We start from the raw sequence: 17,278 nt of genomic DNA, 5'->3' as shown, positions 1-17,278 counted from the left end.
TAAAGAGCATTCCACAAAATGGCTAATCCCTGGATAAACAACTAAGTTTACTACCTCTCATTTTACATAAAGAAGAAGAGGATTGCTATAATCATTGAACATTTTGAGTTAAAGAACTGGGACCTTACTCACAATTCAACACCCCAGTACCTCTTAACAGTGCCTGGTACAGAAGACTCAAATTCTTGTTTAAGGAATAAAAAGCCTATCCATTACAGTTTATTGCAGCAGAATCAAACAGTGCTAGAGCTGTAATATTGCCACCTTGAAATGCTAATATTAATAGAGAGGAAATTAAACGCAATTAAGTAGAAAGAGGGGAACCACCTGAGCAAAAGACTATAACCCCAGAGGAATTTACTGTTTAATTACCCAGATAGCACCCACCACTTAAGGGAAATGCAGAACTGTTGTTTGGCACAATGGGATACATATCATGATCAAATCCAATAAACAACCCTGCTGCAAAAAAGCAAAGGAACTTGCCCTTAATACTCGTGGGTTGCACTAATGCTCCCTTTCTGGAACACAGAACAAAAAGTATCAGGCAGTATCAATCTCTTTCCTCCGAATTCAAGAACTCAGCGGATTTTGGGAATCGGTTTGCTTCTTTACAATGTTTTTTAAAATTCTAAATTAGGAGTAACTCACTCTCATCGTTTGTCCCAAATAATACAAAAGAGCACAATACAAAGACAGCAGCTCATGGCCACTCATAATTATGGGATGTTATAAATCCCTGAAAGAAACCGCTAAAGTAAAACAAAACCCAGTGTGCTAACATCATATTTTCATCGTCAACCAAAAACAAACGATGAAACTTCCACCAGGAAAAGCATCTTTTTATATCGGAAAAGTATTTGCATAAATGTCACCAATATTAGTTTGCTTACAGTTAAAGGTCAGACACAGGGTTTCGTATGGCTTTTTTTAGGTCAAGCTCATCCATTAAAACAAGTTTTTGCTTTTTTTTTTTTTAATGCAAATATCTAAATGTCAATACTCTTTCCTATCTACTATCTTCATTTTTCCATGCTAACACTAGAGCATCCTTCGGTGTAATTCCATAAGCAGATTCAAACCCCCTTCAATACCATAAATTGGCCTTATTAAAAAGCCTTTAAACCACAAAAAAGTACAACAGCAGTAAGTAACTGTGTGGTTAGTTCTGCTTGTTGGTAGCGATTAGAACAAGTCATGAGTCCAGGGTGCTCAGAACCGAGTAAAAGGGATTCCGGCCGCTTTCTCCCCAAGAAGCAACAATAAAAGCATCCTCCCCTCGCCCCAGTACTTCGCCCGAAAGTGGCTTCTATTCCCGGGACCCAGTCGACGGCAGGAACAGGGCCCGGCCCGCGCCACTCACCTTGTAGACGTCCCCGTAGGTGCCGCTGCCGACCCTCTGGACAAGCTCGTAGTCCTGCTGCGGGTTCCGCCTCAGGATGTCCGCGGCAGGCCGCAGCGGGGCCTCCATCTTCGCTCAGGGCCCGGCCCCCGCCGGCTCGGCCCGCGGCTCCGCGATTCCCGCTAACGAGCACGAACGGCGCCGCTTCCCAACATGGAGCCTCCGCCCGCAGCTCTGCCTGCACGAAGGACGAGCAAAGGCGGGTCGGCGTCGCGGGATACGGCCCCGAGCGGCCCGCGCCCCGCGGCCCAGCCCCTTCCCTTCGTTCCGCCAGGGGCGGTGGAAGAGGCACGGGCCTGAAAGGGCCACCGGCACCCAGTGTCCTTGTTCGGGCTGCGGCCCTTCCCCCACCCCGGCCGCCCGCGAACTGCCTGGCCGGGCCTCCTCGCCTTCCGGGGCCCAGCGCCGGTTCCGTACCTGATGGGGGCGGCCCCGCTCTTTGTTGAGCGCGGAGTCGGGGACCTACTTCCTAGACCGCTCCCGCGTTCCCCTCCCCCGCGCCGACCGGCAGCTCCGGGTCTGCAGACGCCGCCGCCGCCGCCACTCAGCCGCTGCACCGCGCGTCCTCTTGGAGGCGGCGGAGGCGCGTACGGTCGCCGCCGCCGCCGCACCACGTTCCCCACCCGGGGCTGCGTCACCGGGAGACACGTTCCCGGCCAGCACGGGTCGGCGCCCAGCGGCCCGCCCGAGCGCTCGGGCCGCGGGACCAGACTGCCGCCCTGAGGCCTGCTGAGGACACGACACCCTCCCACCGCGCCACCGCGCCCCCCTAGCCGGGCGCGTCCTTGCGGGGCCTGGGCTGTCTCCCTCCCACTCTCAGCAATAAGAGACCCGCCTGGGCATTCGTGGGCCGGCATGACCTGGCGAAGCCGTCGGCACATTTGTCAGGTAGGCCTGGAGGGTGACGGGTAGAGGAAGAAGGGCATTGGGAACGCAGCCCTCCAGGTTCCACACGGAACAGGTACGTTAAGGGCACTGGGCCAGAAGTAACCTGGCAGCGGGACGCCGGGGAAGGAGGTGGGGACTGCCAGGTTAACTAAGTCTCGGCACACCCTACTGCACCTTCCTGTTTTGCAAACCATTCCCGGTGGTACCAGTTTGAGGCTGAACTGCACACCTGCACAACCTGTCTTCTACTTAGTTCTTCTGAGACATTTCTGAAACCCTGAATTCGTAAAACTGCCCAATGGCCTTTGTCCCTGTTGGGTACCAGCAGAGTCTCACCGCGGGTATTGCACCTTTAATGAGATCAGGAGTTCCGCAAAAGTAAAACAAAGTCAGGGGTCAAAGACTGGTTCTGGTTCTACCACCTCCTCAGTATGTGCTCTGGGACAAAACAGCATATATGGCAATATCTCAGTATCCTTATCTGCAGCTTGAAGAGGATAAGGTTTTGCCTCTGGCACCCAAGAAAGTGTTTATAAAGGGTTTTACAGGCTTGTAAAGAGGGTTATCGAATATAAGAGGTTTTAAAATACTTAACAGTGCACAGCATATATGGAACAGGAGTTCAGGGAAGTAATTTGGCTGATATTTCACAAGCTGTTTTGCAGTTTCAGTTCCAGTCTTGCTCTGAAGGTACAAAGTTGCCAGTGTTACGTTATACTGGCTAAGTTATTTCCAGAGCCTCGTGGAGATTTTGAACAGAAATGCCAGATAACACTCAGCCACTGCATTTAGTGACTGAAACATCACAAAAGAGCAAGTTGGAGATGTTGGCATGTGGCTTTGAACATCCCATTTTTAATTCTGTTCTTGAGAAATGTCCTCCTTATTGTTGATAATTGTATAATGGAGAAATTAAATTCGCACCTTAACAGGACAGGGAATATATGTATTTTCTTGTGCTCCACACACAAAGGGCACTTATTTGGGGAAGATAAGTAAGCCCAGACTTTCATGCTCCATGGACAAAGCCTATGTGTTTGCTGCATTGAAAAAATTGTTGAAGAACAGTTCCTTCTTTCAAAGATTCTTGGCACTTGTTTTGGTGGGCACATACTTTTGGCTTCAATGACTCAAAATCTCTTCAAATGTTCTATTGGTGTCTTAGTACTTGTTTACTGTCATAGATTCATTTGGGATTTTTTTCCTCTTGCCCTGTAAGTATTTATCCTTTATCTAGTCTGAAATATATTTATTCTTCCATATTTATACTTGGATTACTCAAGAGAATTTCAGGCAGCCTACAGAAAACACTATGAAACAGGATAAAAATAAGTGGACAAACCAGTATGAAGTTTTTTTCTTTTCTTTTCTTTTCTTTTTTTTTTTTTTTTTTTTTTTTTTGATATGGAGTTTTGCTCTTGTTGCCCAGGCTGGAATGCAATGGCCTGATCTCGGCTCACCACAACCTCTGCCTCACATGTTCAAGCAATTCTCCTGCCTCAGCCTCCTGAATAGCTGGGATTAGAGGCATGTGCCCCTATGCCTGACTAATTTTGTATTTTTAGTAGAGACAGGCTTTCTCCATGCTGGTCAGCCTGATCTTGAACTCCTGACCTCAGGTGATCTGCCCCCACCTTGGCCTCCCAAAGTGTTAGGATTACAGGCGTGAGCCATGCGCCTGGCCCAAGCAGAGGATTTTATGGTGTTTTGAATAACCAGTGAAGAATAACCAACTGATCAAGAAAGAGGCATGTATTTTCCTCATGTGAAGACTTCAAAAAATGTTATCTAATGAGCCTTCTTCATAAAGTAGAAACAGAATGCCCAGTTTGAGACAAGGATAAATATCCTGACAAACCTTTAAGCATGTTATTCTTGAAATACAGCATTTAAAATGAAGTAGGCAATAAAATGTTTGAGGTCATAGGTTTCAACAAGACCCTGGAGTACAGATATTTTATGTTGCAAGTAATGGCAGATCCATATGCTTTGAACATCAACCTAGAGGCAGGTAGCATGGAAAAAATCAAGATTTTATGTGGTGGTTCAAAAATGTGTCTGCTATAATCATTATTTTACTTGTACCACAATTCATGCAAAGAGGAAAATATTTGTTTTATACTAACTCCAAAAGAATCTTAAGGATTTAAAAAATACTGGTTGAGTCAGCTGGGCGTAGTGGCTCATACCTGTAATCCCAGCACTTAGGGAGGCCGAGGCGGGTAGATCACAAGGTCAGGAGTTCGAGACCAACCTGGCCAATATGGTGAAACCCTGTCTCTACTAAAAATACAAAATTTAGCTGAGCTTGGTGGCGCATGCCTGTAATCCTAGCTACTAGGGAGGCTGAGGTGGGAGAATCGCTTGACCCCGGGAGGTAGAGGATGCAGTGAGATTGCAACATTGCATTCCAGCTTGGGCAACAGAGTGTGACTCTGTCTCAAAAAAAAAAAAAAAAAAATACTGGTTAAGTTTAACAAGATCAGTGAAGTAGGTTGCTTTGTAAAAAATTCAAATTCAATTTACTTAAAGTAAATATATACTGAGTGAATTTAATTTTACATCCTGAACAATTAAGCAAATAATTTCAAGGTTGAAGTTTATATAATAATATGTTACTTATGTCGTGGTAACTAACCAGAGAATTTCTTGCAAACCACCCAATTTCATATGACAAAGTATGGAATAAGAATAAATATGGCTTGATACGTCCTTCATTCTAACCTCATTGTCATGCATTCTTAGTGTCGTCATGCCGTCTGACACGTAAATATTTTTCAGCTTTGACCCTTATCAGTATAACAAACTGTAATGGTTTGCCACATGCTTCGTAATGTACTTCCCTTCTTTCAGAGTTCTTTGGTAAAATGCTAACTGAATCTGTGGTCTCTAGTTTCAGCTCTAACTTCAGCCAAAGCAGAATAAAAAAGAATTGGGAGACATAAAATGCTTTGTCTTATATAAGGTTAAGGCTCACAATTTATTATCCAAGACAGAATGGCTAATTAAACCTTCAAGTGTGATAGGACAGAGCATAAGGACAATGACTTAGTCTATTGAACATACAGGTTTAAGCAATATAGTAATCTCCTGATTAATCTGCCAACATAAGCTAGTTTCAACATGTAACTCTATGTGATTCAGTTGACTGCTCTATAGATCTGTTAAACAGAAATAAATGTTGGAAGACATTGTCCCAATTATGATTTGGATTTTTAAATACTTTTTTTTTTTTTTTTTTTTTGAGACGGAGTTCTGCTCTTGTTACCCAGGCTGGAGTGCAATGGCGCGATCTCGGCTCACCGCAACCTCCGCCTCCTGGGTTCAGGCAGTTCTCCTGTCTCAGCCTCCTGAGTAGCTGGGACTACAGGCACGTGCCACCATGCCCAGCTAATTTTTTGTATTTTTAGTAGAGACGGGGTTTCACCATGTTGACTGGGATGGTCTCGATCTCTTGACCTTGTGATCCACCCACCTCGGCCTTCCAAAGTGCTGGGATTACAGGCTTGAGCCACTGTGCCCGGCCAAATACTTATTATTAAACCATTGTGTTATTAATTAGGGCCACTTGTTTGTTGAGGCATAAACCACATTTTCCAAATACAGGGCAATTCTAATATATTTTGTTCTGGATGGCATTAGAACATGTAGCTCATTCAGGATGACGATCAGGTTATTATGATGAGAGTTTTAAAAAGAAGAGGTGAGAGACCAGCATGGTGGCTCACACCTGTAATCCTAGCACTTTGGGAGGCCGAGGTGAGCGGGTCACAAGGTCAGGAGTTTGAGACCAGCCTGGTCAATATCGTGAAACCCCATCTCTACTAAAAATACAAAAATTAGCAAGGTGTGGTGGCAGGCACCTGCAGACCCAGCTACTTGGGAGCCTGAGGCAGGAGAATTGCTTGAACCTGGGAGGCAGAGGTTGCAGTGAGCCAAGATCATGCCATTGCACTCCAGCCTGGGCAACAAGAGCAAAACTCCATCTCAAAAAAAAAACAAAAAACAAAAAACAAAAGAAGCGGTGAGGAAGGCAGTGGATATCCCTTTCATCCCATTTGAATTGATCATTAGATAAGTTACTGAAATGGTTTGGCTGTGTCCCTATCCAAATGTCATCTTGAATTCCCACATATTGTGGGAGGGACCTCGTAGGAGGTAATTGAATCATGAAAGCAAGTCTTTCCCATGCTGTTCTCATGACAGTGAATATGTCTCATGAGACCTGGTGGTTTTAAAAAGAGGAGTTCCCCTGCACAAGCTCTCTCTGTTTGCCTGCTGTCATACATGTAAGATGTGACTTGCTCTTCCTTGCCTTCTGCCATGATTGTGAAACTTTCCCAGCCACATGGAACTGTAAGTCCAGTTAAACCTCTTTCTTTTGTAAATTGCCAGGTCTCAGGTTTGTCTTTTTCAGCAGCATGAATACAGACTAATACATTAAATTGGTACCAATAGAGAAGGAGCTGCTGAAAAGTTACCCAAAAATGTGGAAGCCACTTTGGAATCAGGTAACTGACAGAGGTTGGAACAGTTTAGAGGGCTCAGAAGACAGGAAAATGTGGGAAAATGTGGAACTTCCTAGAGACGTGTTGAATGGCTTTGGCAAAAATGCTGATAGTGATATAACAATAAGGTCGAGGCTGAGGTGGTCTCAGATGGAAATGAGGAACTTGTTGAAACTGGAACAAAGATGACTCTTGTTGTGTTTTAGCGAAGACACTGGTGGCATTTTGCCCCTGCCCTAGAGATTTGTGGAACTTTGAATTGAGAGAGATGATTTAGGGTATCTGGCGGAAGAAATTTCTAAGCAGCAAAGCATTCAAGAGGTAACTTGGGTGCTGTTAAAAGCGTTCCGTTTTATAAGAGAAGCAGAGCATAAAAGTTTGGAGACCAGGCTGGATGTGGTGACTCATACCTGTAATCCCAGCACTTTGGGAGACCAAGGCAGGCAGATCACGAGGTCAGGAGATCAAGACCATCTGGGCCAACATGGTGAAGCCCTGTCTCTACTAAAAATACACACACACAAAAAAAACTACCTGGACATGGTGGCCCGTGCCTGTAGTCCCAGCTACTGGGGAGGCTGAGGCAGGAGAATTGCTTGAACACAGGAGGTGGAGATTGCAGTGAGCTGAGATTGCGCCACTGCACTACAGGCTGGGCAACAGTGTGAGACTCTGTCTCAAAAAAAAAAAAAAAAAGTTTGGACACTTTGCAGCCTGATAATACATTGGAAAAGAAAATCCCATTTTCTGAGGAAAAATTCAAGCAGGCTGCAGAAATTTGCATAAGTAACAAAGAGCTGGATATTATCCCCAGACAATGGGGAAAATGCCTCCAGGGCATGTCAGAGGTCTTCACAGCAGACCTTCATCACAGGCCTGGAGGCCTAGAAGGAAAAAGTAGTTTCATTGACCCAGGGTCCCTGTGCTGTGTGCAGCCTAGAGACTTGGTGCCCTGTATTCCAGCTGCTCCAGGTATGGCTGAAAGGGGCCAACATAGAGCTAGGGCCATGGCTTCAAAGGGTGCAAGCCTCAAGCCTTGGCAGCTTCCATGTGGCGTTGAGCCTGCTAGTACACAGAAGTTGAGAAGTGAGGTTTGGGAACCTCTGCCTAGATTTCAGAAGATGTATGGAAATGTCTGGATGTCCAGGCAGAAGTTTTCTGCAGGGGCAGGGCTCTCATGAAGGACCTCTTTAGGGCAGTGTGGAAGGGAAATGTGGGATCTAAGCCCCATACAGAGTCCCTACTCAAGCACTGCCTGGTGGAGCTGTGAGAAGAAGGCCACTGTCCTACAGACCCCAGAATGGTAGATCTACTGGCAGCTAGCACTGTGCACCTGGAAAAGCTGCAGACACAGCACCAGCCCATAAAAGCACCCAGAGGGAGGCTGTACCCTGCATAGCCACAGGGGTGGAGCTGCCCAAGACCATGGAAACTAACCTCTTGCATCAGTGTGACCTGGATGTGAGACATGGAGTCAAAGGAGATCATTTTGGAGCTTTAAGATTTTAACTGCCCTGAGAGAGATCCAAGATGGCTGATCACTAGCAGCTCGGGATTGTAGCTCCTACTGAAAACGCAAAGAACGAGAGGACGCCACACCTTCACATGAATTCTGGTTGCTCACGTACCAGGAGATTCCCAGCGGAGGAGCCCCACGGGTCGCCAGTGCGACTCCTGTGACCGGCGAGGCGGTTTTGCCGGCGCCTCAGAGCGTCGGTTCTTGGTGCAGAGTCAGAAAGGCACCATCAATCTTAACGCCGCTGATTTGGTCGGTGCAGTGGGTTGCTCAGATTTCGGCGCTGAGAATCAATAAGTTGGACGTCCACTCAGAAACCCAATTACAAAGACGGTAATTATAAAGACCACAAATGGATAAATCTACAACGAAGGGAAGAAAACAGCCAAAAAAGGCTGAGAATACCCAAGATCAGAACGCCTCTCCCTCAGCAGGGGATCCCAGTTCCTCATCAGCAACGAAACAAGGCTTGATGGAGAACGAGTGTGTTCCAATTACAGAAGCAGGCTTCAAAACGTGGATAATAAGAAACTTCTGTGAATTAAAAGAACTTGTGCTAACACAATCTAAAGAAACTAAGAACTTTGAAAAAAGGTTTGACGAAATGTCAACAAGAATACAAAATTTAGAGAGGAAAATAAGTGAATTGATGGAACTGAAAAACACAATACGAGAACTACGTGAAGTATGCACAAGTTTTAACAGCCGAATTGATCAAGCAGAAGAAAGGATATCAGAGGTCGAAGACCAACTCAATGAAATAAAACAAGAAGACAAGAGTAGAGAAAAAAGGATACAAAGGAACGAGCAAAGTCTCCAAGAAATATGGGACTATGTGAAAAGACCTAATCTACGCTTGATAGGTGTACCCGAATGTGACGAAGAGAATGAATCCAAGCTGGAAAATATGCTTCAGGATGTTATTCAGGAAAATTTTCCCAACTTAGTAAGGCAGGATAATATTCAGCTCCAGGTAATACAGAGAACACCACAAAGATATTCCTCAAGAAGAGCAACTCCAAGGCACATAATCGTCAGATTCACCAGGGTTGAAATGAAGGAGAAAATACTAAGGGCAGCCAGAGAGAAAGGTCAGGTTACCCACGAAGGGAAGCCTATCAGACTCACAGCAGATCTCTCAGCAGAAACCCTACAAGCCAGAAGAGAGTGGGGACCAATATTCAACATCCTTAAAGAAAAGAACTTTCAACCAAGAATTTCACATCCAGCCAAACTAAGCTTCATAAGTGAAGGAAAAATAAAGTTTTTTGTGAACAAGCAAGCACTCAGAGAATTCATCACCACCAGGCCTGCTTTACAAGAGCTTCTGAAAGAACCACTACACATAGAAAGGAACAAACAGTATCAGCCTTTCTAAAAAATACCAAAAAGTAAAAAACATCAATATAATGAAGAATTTACATCAACTAATGGTCAAAATAGCCAGCTAACATTAAATGACAGTATTAAACTCACACATATCATTATTAATTCTAAATTTAAATTGACTGAATTCCTCAATTCAAAGACAGGCAATTTGGACAAAAAACTAAAACTGTATGCTGCATCCAGACCCATCTCACATTCAAGGATACACAAAGACTCAAAACAAAGGATGGAGAGAGACTTACCAACCAACTAGAGAGCAAAAATAAATAAATAAAAAGCAGAAGTTACAATTTTTGCCTCTGATAAAATAGTATTTAAAGCAACGAAGATCAAAAGAAGCAAAGAAGGACATTATATAATGATAAAAGAATCAATGCAACAACAAGAAGAGTTAAAGGTCCTAAATATACACGCACCCAGTACAGGAATACCCAGACATACAAGACTTATAAAGAGACTTAGACTCCCACACAATAATAGTGGGAGACTTCAACATTAATATTAGACAGATCAATGAGACAGAAAATTAATAACGATATCCAGGACTTGAACTCAGATCTGGAACAAGTAAACGTAATTAATATTTATAGAACTCTTCACTTTACACAGAATATACACTCTTATCAGTACCACATCATATCAACTTGGAAGTTTAAACGAAATGTTGGTTGGCTCCTTGTTTGTTGCTCTCTTCCCTCATTTTCTTTCATGTCTCCATTATTGGGGACAATTGTAGGCATACCCATATTTGGACTGCATTCTAGCCCGGGCAGCAAAGCAATACCCCCATTCTCTCTCCCTCTTCCTTTTTCTCTTTCTTCCTCTTCTTTGTTCTTTTTCTTATTATTCTTTTTCTCAAAAAAAAAAAAAAAAAAGTGGGGCCTTTAAGATGGGGCCTTTATAAAAAATAAAAATAAAAAAATAAAAAAAAAAGAATCCCTGGCCTCTACCAACTATATGCCAGTAGCCTCTCAAAAAAAAAAAAAAAAAAAAAAGATTTTAACTGCCCTGTTGGATTTTAGACTTGCATGGGGCTGTAGCCTCTTTGTTTTGGCTAATTTCTCGCATTTGGAAGGACCGTATTTATCCCAAAGCTTGTACCCTCACTGTATCTAGGAGGTAATTAACCTGCTTTTGATTTTACAGGCTTCTAAGTGGAAAGGACTTGTCTCAGATGAGACATTGGACTGTGGACTTTTTAGTTAACACTGAAATGAGTTAACACTTTGGGGGACTGTTAAGAAGTCATGATTGGTTTTGAAATGAGGACGTGAGATTTGGGAGGGACCAGGGACTGAATGATATGGTTTGGCTGTGTCTTCTCCCAAACCTCATCTTAAATTTTCACATGTTATGGGAGGGACCCAGGGGAAGGTAATTGAATCATGGGGGCAAATCTTTCCCATGCTGTTCTCATGATAGTGAATAAGTCTCACGAGATCTGATGATTTTAAAAAGGGATGTTCCCAGCTGCGTGTGGTGGCTCATGCCTGTAATCCCAGCACTTTGAGAGGCTGAGGTTGGTGGACCATGAGGCCAAGAGATCAAGACCATCCTGGCCAACATGGAGAAACCCCATCTTTACTAAAATATAAAAATTAGCTGGGTATGGTGGCACAGGCCTCTAGTACCAGCTGCTTGGGAGGCTGAGGCAGGAGAATTGCTTGAACCCAGGAGGCGGAGGTTGCAGCGAGCCGAGATCATGCCACTGCACTCCATCCTGGTGCCTGGAGACAAAGTGAGACTCTGTCTCAAAAAGAAAGGGTGTGTCCCCTGTATAAGCCCTCTCTTTGCCTGCTGCCATCCATGTAAGATGTGCCATGTTCCTCCTTGCCTTCTGCCATGATTGTGAGGCTTCCCCAGCCACATGGAACTGTAAGTCCAATTAAACCTCTCTATTTTGTAAATTGCCCAGTCTTGGGTATGTCTTTATCAGCAGCATGAAAATTGACTAATACAGTTACAAAGCTGTTTCTCTTAACTTTTATTCTTGGAGTGGTTTTAAGTTTTATGTGAAAATTGGTAGAAGGATTTTTGTATTCAACTCACAAATTGATTTTGTCTACAAATTGAATAGCTAAGAAAAGATAGCAGATTACAAATAATCTTATGCTGTTCCTTATTGGTTTCCTCACACAATAATAGGTATATGTAAAAGGGTGCCCAAAGTTTGCCCATACCTCATGTAGACTAGTGTTAGGAGCAGGAAAAGCCACAATGCTTGACTGGGATCCTATCCTACAGCTGGATAGCTCTTGTGGGATTCCAATAAGCTCTCCTTTTCTTTGTCTCTCCGAAGCAAGGATAATAATGGCTTGCTGTTGCCAATCTGAGGATTCCTTGCTATCTGTGGTGGTTCCCTTAACCCTGTACTCATTTTTAATCATTTATTTATTTATTAGAGATGAGGTCTTGCTCTGTTGCCCAGGATAGAATGCAGTGGCCATTCACAAGTGCTATCATACTGTACCACAGCCTAAAGCAGTCCACCTACCTCAGCCTCTCAAGTAGCTGGGACTACAGGTGTGCACCACTGTGCCAACTTTGATTTTCGTAAATGGTTCTTTTATTATATTCTTTCTCTGTGTTTTTTTTCTGATTGATATAGGGATTAGAATTCGTCTCAGAAAAGAGACTCTCAAAAACGGCTTTCTAGGATGGTATTACTCACATATCTGATGATTACTTATTTAAACTACTTGCCAAGGAAAATGAAACAGTGGTATTCTATGGCATGAAGTGGCATCACAGTTGCTCAAACTATCGGTAGTGACATGAAATGGAGTGTCAGTGTAGGGCACAAGACTGAAAGATCAATCTCTAGCAATTAGCTGCTATGACAGTGAGGTTTACTAAAATTGTATCATTTGGATCTTCTGATTGCTTCTGTGAGAGTAAATGGAAAAAAAGACAAATAGCCTTGAGTTACAAATTAAAGGCATGAATAGAAAATCAGAAAATTTCCTTGACAGTTTTGAAGAAATCTATTGTGTCTTATAGCTGAGGAAAAGATATGGCTGAGGATCAAGTCCAGAGCCTGACTATAAAGGCTTTGGAGTTGCAATGTTAATTAAATGTGAGACCTAGTTATGTTATGCTAAGGTAAGAGCATAGGACCTGGTGGAGAAGGCCTAGGACCTATGACATGGGATAGGGGCATCTGAGCAGATATGTATGAGGTTTAGAACTTTAAACATGAGTTAGAATAAAGAGTTTCTGTATAGCCCTGAAGGATAAGTACATGGCGTGCTCTTGGAGGAGAGCTTATACACTGAAGAATTTGTAGGATCTTGGTAAATACTTACCTTGGATTCAGATTTGCTGTGTTGACTTGAGTGTCTGGAAGTCTTTCTAAGTGGATTACTAGAAGCTTGTCCTCAACGATAGCTTACAGTCTATGTGCTGAGACACCAGAATTTCCCTGGCATACTGTAGAAGAAAGAATCTCAAGGTTTAGGGAGATGGGAATGTTGGATTTGCTCTACTATAGTCATTCTGCTTAGTCATACTCTATTCATACCATGCCCAGAGGGCCTATAGAATTTACCCTTATCAAGACATTGAATGAGGGAGAACAGATACCCTTGGTAAATTCTTTTATGGCTGCCCCCGGTAGATTAGAGATGATGATCAGGAGCCCACAATGAAACCGGGACCCATGATTTTATATTCTGGTAGAGGCCAGGTGGCTCAACTGTCAAAGACACGTTTAGAACAGTTACTATGACAACCTTCAGGAAGAAGTAAAAGTTGGGATGTTTTCACTGCAAGCATAGGTAGTAGTATCCTATTGATCTCTGAGTCTCTAGGAATGAATAAAACCATCAGCCTACTGAAGTGCTATTTGACATATGTAGGTGGAAAAATCCTGGGACTGATAGGTAGAAACCTAACTGAAATTATTGTAATAGAGATTCAAGACATATTACCCGAATCCTAGACATAAACCCAGATCACAAATCTGGAATGCCTTAATTAAGGGTGAGGCCAGATGTCTTTAAGGAAGAGTCCCATAAAGCAGTTATGTATAAATGGTGACTTTTCTGTAAGGCCATTTCCAGAGGCATTTGTAGCCTTTTACCAGGTGATTGTAAACTAAGGAATGGGAGATTATCGTACTTTCTGGAGCTTAATTGATATTAGCTCTAAATACTAATCTCTGCAGCCTCAGAATACCACCACAATTACAGTGATTAAGGTAGATATTTTAAAAAGTCAAGTGTAGTCTTGGTTTTGGTCCATTTCATAGTGGGGGCAGTGGAACTAAAGTTCCATTCTGGAGTTATTTTTCCAGTCCCAAAATACATGTGAGTATAGATATATTGAGTAGCAGAATTCCTACATTAAGTTTATAGGGAGCTATTATGATTGGTAGGGACAAGTGTAACCTGCATAGCTAATTTCTTCTTCATGCCAAACTAGAATACCAAGATCAAACTTGATTACTGGGGACATTACAGAGGTTAGTGCCACCATTAAAGATATGAAAGCTACAAGTCTTTTCCTTTTAACTCATCTTGGCTCATGTAATAGCCAAATTAGTTTTGGAGAATGTCTTTGGATTATTAAAAATTTAATCAAATGATGCCAATCATAACTGTGTTTCCACATGTGGGATCTTTACTAGAGCAAATCAGCACAGCTCTTGGCACCTAGAAGGTAGCTATTGACTTGAAAACTAGAATGTAGCTTTCTTTCCAATTCCCATAAGCAAAAATAATCAGAAGCAGTTTGCTTTCATATGATTGCAACTTCACTATCATTGTATCACCTCAGGGATATTTAAAGACTTTTGTTCTATAATAGAGTGTCATTCCAGAGGGACCTTTGTTTCCTTGATATCCAATAGAATATCATGGTAGTCTTTTATCTTGATAACATTATGCAAATTGGACCTTGTGAGCAGGAAGTAGCAACCACCCTGCAAACTTTTTAAAATACTCTTAATACCAGAGAACGAGAGATAAATCCACTTCAGGAACCTGACACAAACCTGAAATTTCTAACAACAAAGTGGAGTTCTGGTGCTCTACCTTATACCATCCACCTCAAAGGTGCACAGTGTTTGTTTGGCTTATTTGTATTTTGAGACAATATACTGCATTTGCACTCTTTGACCCATGTTACCTGTATGACTGCCACCTTGTTCATATGACTTAGAACAACATGAAGTACCACAGAAAGTCCAGGCTATGATGCAAGCTGCGCTGACACTTAGGCTTTAGGATTCAACAGACCCAGTGGTAAATAGGATAGTGTATGGAGTCTGTTGCAAGCCCAGTAGGAGAATCCCAATGCAGACTCCTAGGATTTTGGTATAAGAATATGCCCTTATCTGCTGACAGCTATTGTGCATTTGAAAGACTACTCTTGATTTGCTACTAGGTCTTAGTAGAGGCTAGACACCTGACCATAGGATACTAAGTAACTATGTGACATGAACCTATGCTCTTTAGAAATAGGGTGTTACCCTTCATGTTCTCACTGGTAAGTAGGAGTTGAACAATGAGAACACATGGACACAGGAAGGGGAACATCACACACCAGAGCCTGTCAGGGGTTGAGGGAGAGTACCAGGACAAATACCTAATGCATGTGGGGCTTAAAACCTAGATGATGGGTTGATAGGTGCAGCAAACCACCATGGAACACATATACCTGGAATAAACCTGCACGTTCTATACAGGTATCCCAGAACTTAAAGTAAAATTTAAAAGAAAAAAAAATAAATTGGGTGTTAACCTAATTTGTTGGATCATATGTTGAACATGGGCAGCAGAATTCCATTGTCAAACGGAAGAGTATACACTGATCTGACCTGAGATGATCTGGAAGACACAAGTAAATCACATGAAACAAATGTTCATTGAACCTGCCCTTACTTCTTTGCCACCTGTTATTTTTCAACTCATTATCTGTAGGCTCATGCCATTTAGCAGAGGAAGAAAAAGTTTAGGCCTCATTATGATGTGCTAGCAGTAACTTGAAGCAGACAGTCACAGAATTATATGCCCACACCATAATGGGATGGCCCTGAAAGATAGTGAGGAGGAGAAATTCTCCCAGTGGATATCACTTTGAATAGTACATCTGGTTACCTTCTTTTTTAGGAAGATGAATTGACCCGAGGTATGGATCTACACTGATTTATGCACAGTAGTGAATAGGTTGGTCAATTACTTGGAAGAGGATTTGAGATAAGGAAGTCAGTGGGAGAAGTATGGATGGATTCTTAAAATTGCCCAGAATGTGAAAATATCTGTGAACTACCATACTGCCCAGCAGAGGGCATCCATCCTGATAGTTATACAAGATCTGTCCTACAGATGTCAATCAGCCTCTTTACCCAGTCACTCTAGTGCTTGCTCAGTGGGTCTACGTGACAAAAGAAATGCAGGCTAAGAGTAGATTCAACAACGTGGGCTTCTACTTGCCAAGGATAATTCAGTTAGTGCCACTATGGAGTGATTAATCTGCTTATAGCAGAGGCCATTGCAGGAACCCCAGTATGATACTGTTCCCCTGACAGATTAGTCAACCATCTGGTGGCAGTTTGATTACACTAGATTCCTTTTGTTATAGAGAGAAGAGTGATCTGTCATCATGGGAATAGATACATATTCCAGGTACAGGTTTACCCTCCCTGCTTGGAAAGCTTCTATTAGTGCCACAATTCATGGGCTTAGAGAATGCCTTATTTTATCACCATATATCCCAAATATCTTTGAGTAAGAAAGTAATTTTCTTATGAGGGAAGTGTGGCAGTGGAGTCATGACCATGCAATTAACTAATCTTACCCATCAGGAACAGCTAGTTTGGTAGGATGGAGGAAAGTATGCAGAAGGATCAATTGTGGTACTGGCTGAGAGAAAACTCCTGTAAGGATGTGGTATAGGACTCAACCCAGTCACCATTATATGTTGCCATCTACTCAATATTCAGAATGCGTGGGCCTGTGAACCAAGGAGCTGAGGTAGAAGTGGCTCTTCTATTATTCCTAATAATTCTCTTAAAGAGTTTTTTTTCTCTACAACCTTGTCTTTATCATATTGTCCCTATAGCATTGGACTTGGTGGGCTTGGAGGCCTTAGTGCCCAAGGGATTGATACTTTCCCCAGATGATATGGTCACAGTTGTATTTATTGGGAAGCTAAAACTACGACCTGGCTATTTTGGAGTCTTCAGATCACTAAATCAACAGTTAGAAAGGGTGTCATTGTACTAGTTGGGGTGATTGATTCTAACTACCATGGTTATTGCTCCACAAAGGCACCAAGGAAGACTATGTCTTGAATCTCAGATACTCACTAAGGTGTCTGCTAGTATTCGCATCTCTAATGTTACTGGACAGTGGGGAACTGAAGCAACCCAGTGAGGATGAGACCACTAAGGACTTGGATCCTCTAGGACTAAGGTTGGGTGACCCCACAAGATAAGGTATGAGTCAGGGTTATGGTAAAATGGAAGCCATGATCATCACTTTGGCCCTTGGGCCCAATAACTACCCTCTCTTCTCTGTCCTTACTAGCAGAACCACAATTTTCTTGTCCTTTTCCAAGTGGCTATATCCATCA

The 17,278-nt window shown here is 42.9% G+C and overlaps 2 protein-coding genes across 6 annotated transcripts in view; one reads left to right on the top strand and one right to left on the bottom strand.

The window, feature by feature from the left end:
• The window catches only part of MAP4K5 (mitogen-activated protein kinase kinase kinase kinase 5), a 118,889-nt gene extending 116,897 nt beyond the window's left edge, over window positions 1–1,992 (bottom strand). For all 3 annotated transcript variants that reach the window (XM_010341094.3, XM_074393951.1, XM_074393952.1), the window contains exons 1-2: window positions 1,820–1,992; window positions 1,364–1,580 (exon numbers count right to left, since the gene is read on the bottom strand). In XM_010341094.3, the coding sequence (XP_010339396.1) occupies window positions 1,364–1,471 (108 nt within the window). In that variant the 5' untranslated portion in view covers window positions 1,472–1,580; window positions 1,820–1,992. The remainder of the gene's footprint in view (window positions 1–1,363; window positions 1,581–1,819) is intronic.
• Window positions 1,993–2,069: 77 nt separating this feature from the next.
• ATL1 (atlastin GTPase 1) overlaps window positions 2,070–17,278 on the top strand; it is a 110,159-nt gene continuing 94,950 nt past the window's right edge. For 2 of the 3 annotated variants that reach the window (XM_074393957.1, XM_010341093.3), the window contains exon 1: window positions 2,070–2,290. The gene's annotated coding sequence lies outside the window, so the exon portion shown is untranslated. Of the gene's footprint in view, window positions 2,291–2,346; window positions 2,364–17,278 lie in introns of those variants that run through there. The other variant, XM_074393956.1, reaches the window with a different exon arrangement.

This window comes from Saimiri boliviensis, chromosome 2 (assembly GCF_048565385.1).
Source record: "Saimiri boliviensis isolate mSaiBol1 chromosome 2, mSaiBol1.pri, whole genome shotgun sequence".
Lineage (NCBI taxonomy): Eukaryota > Metazoa > Chordata > Mammalia > Primates > Cebidae > Saimiri > Saimiri boliviensis.
Note: the sequence above shows the minus strand (reverse complement) of the source record. Positions and strands in the feature narration are given on the sequence as shown.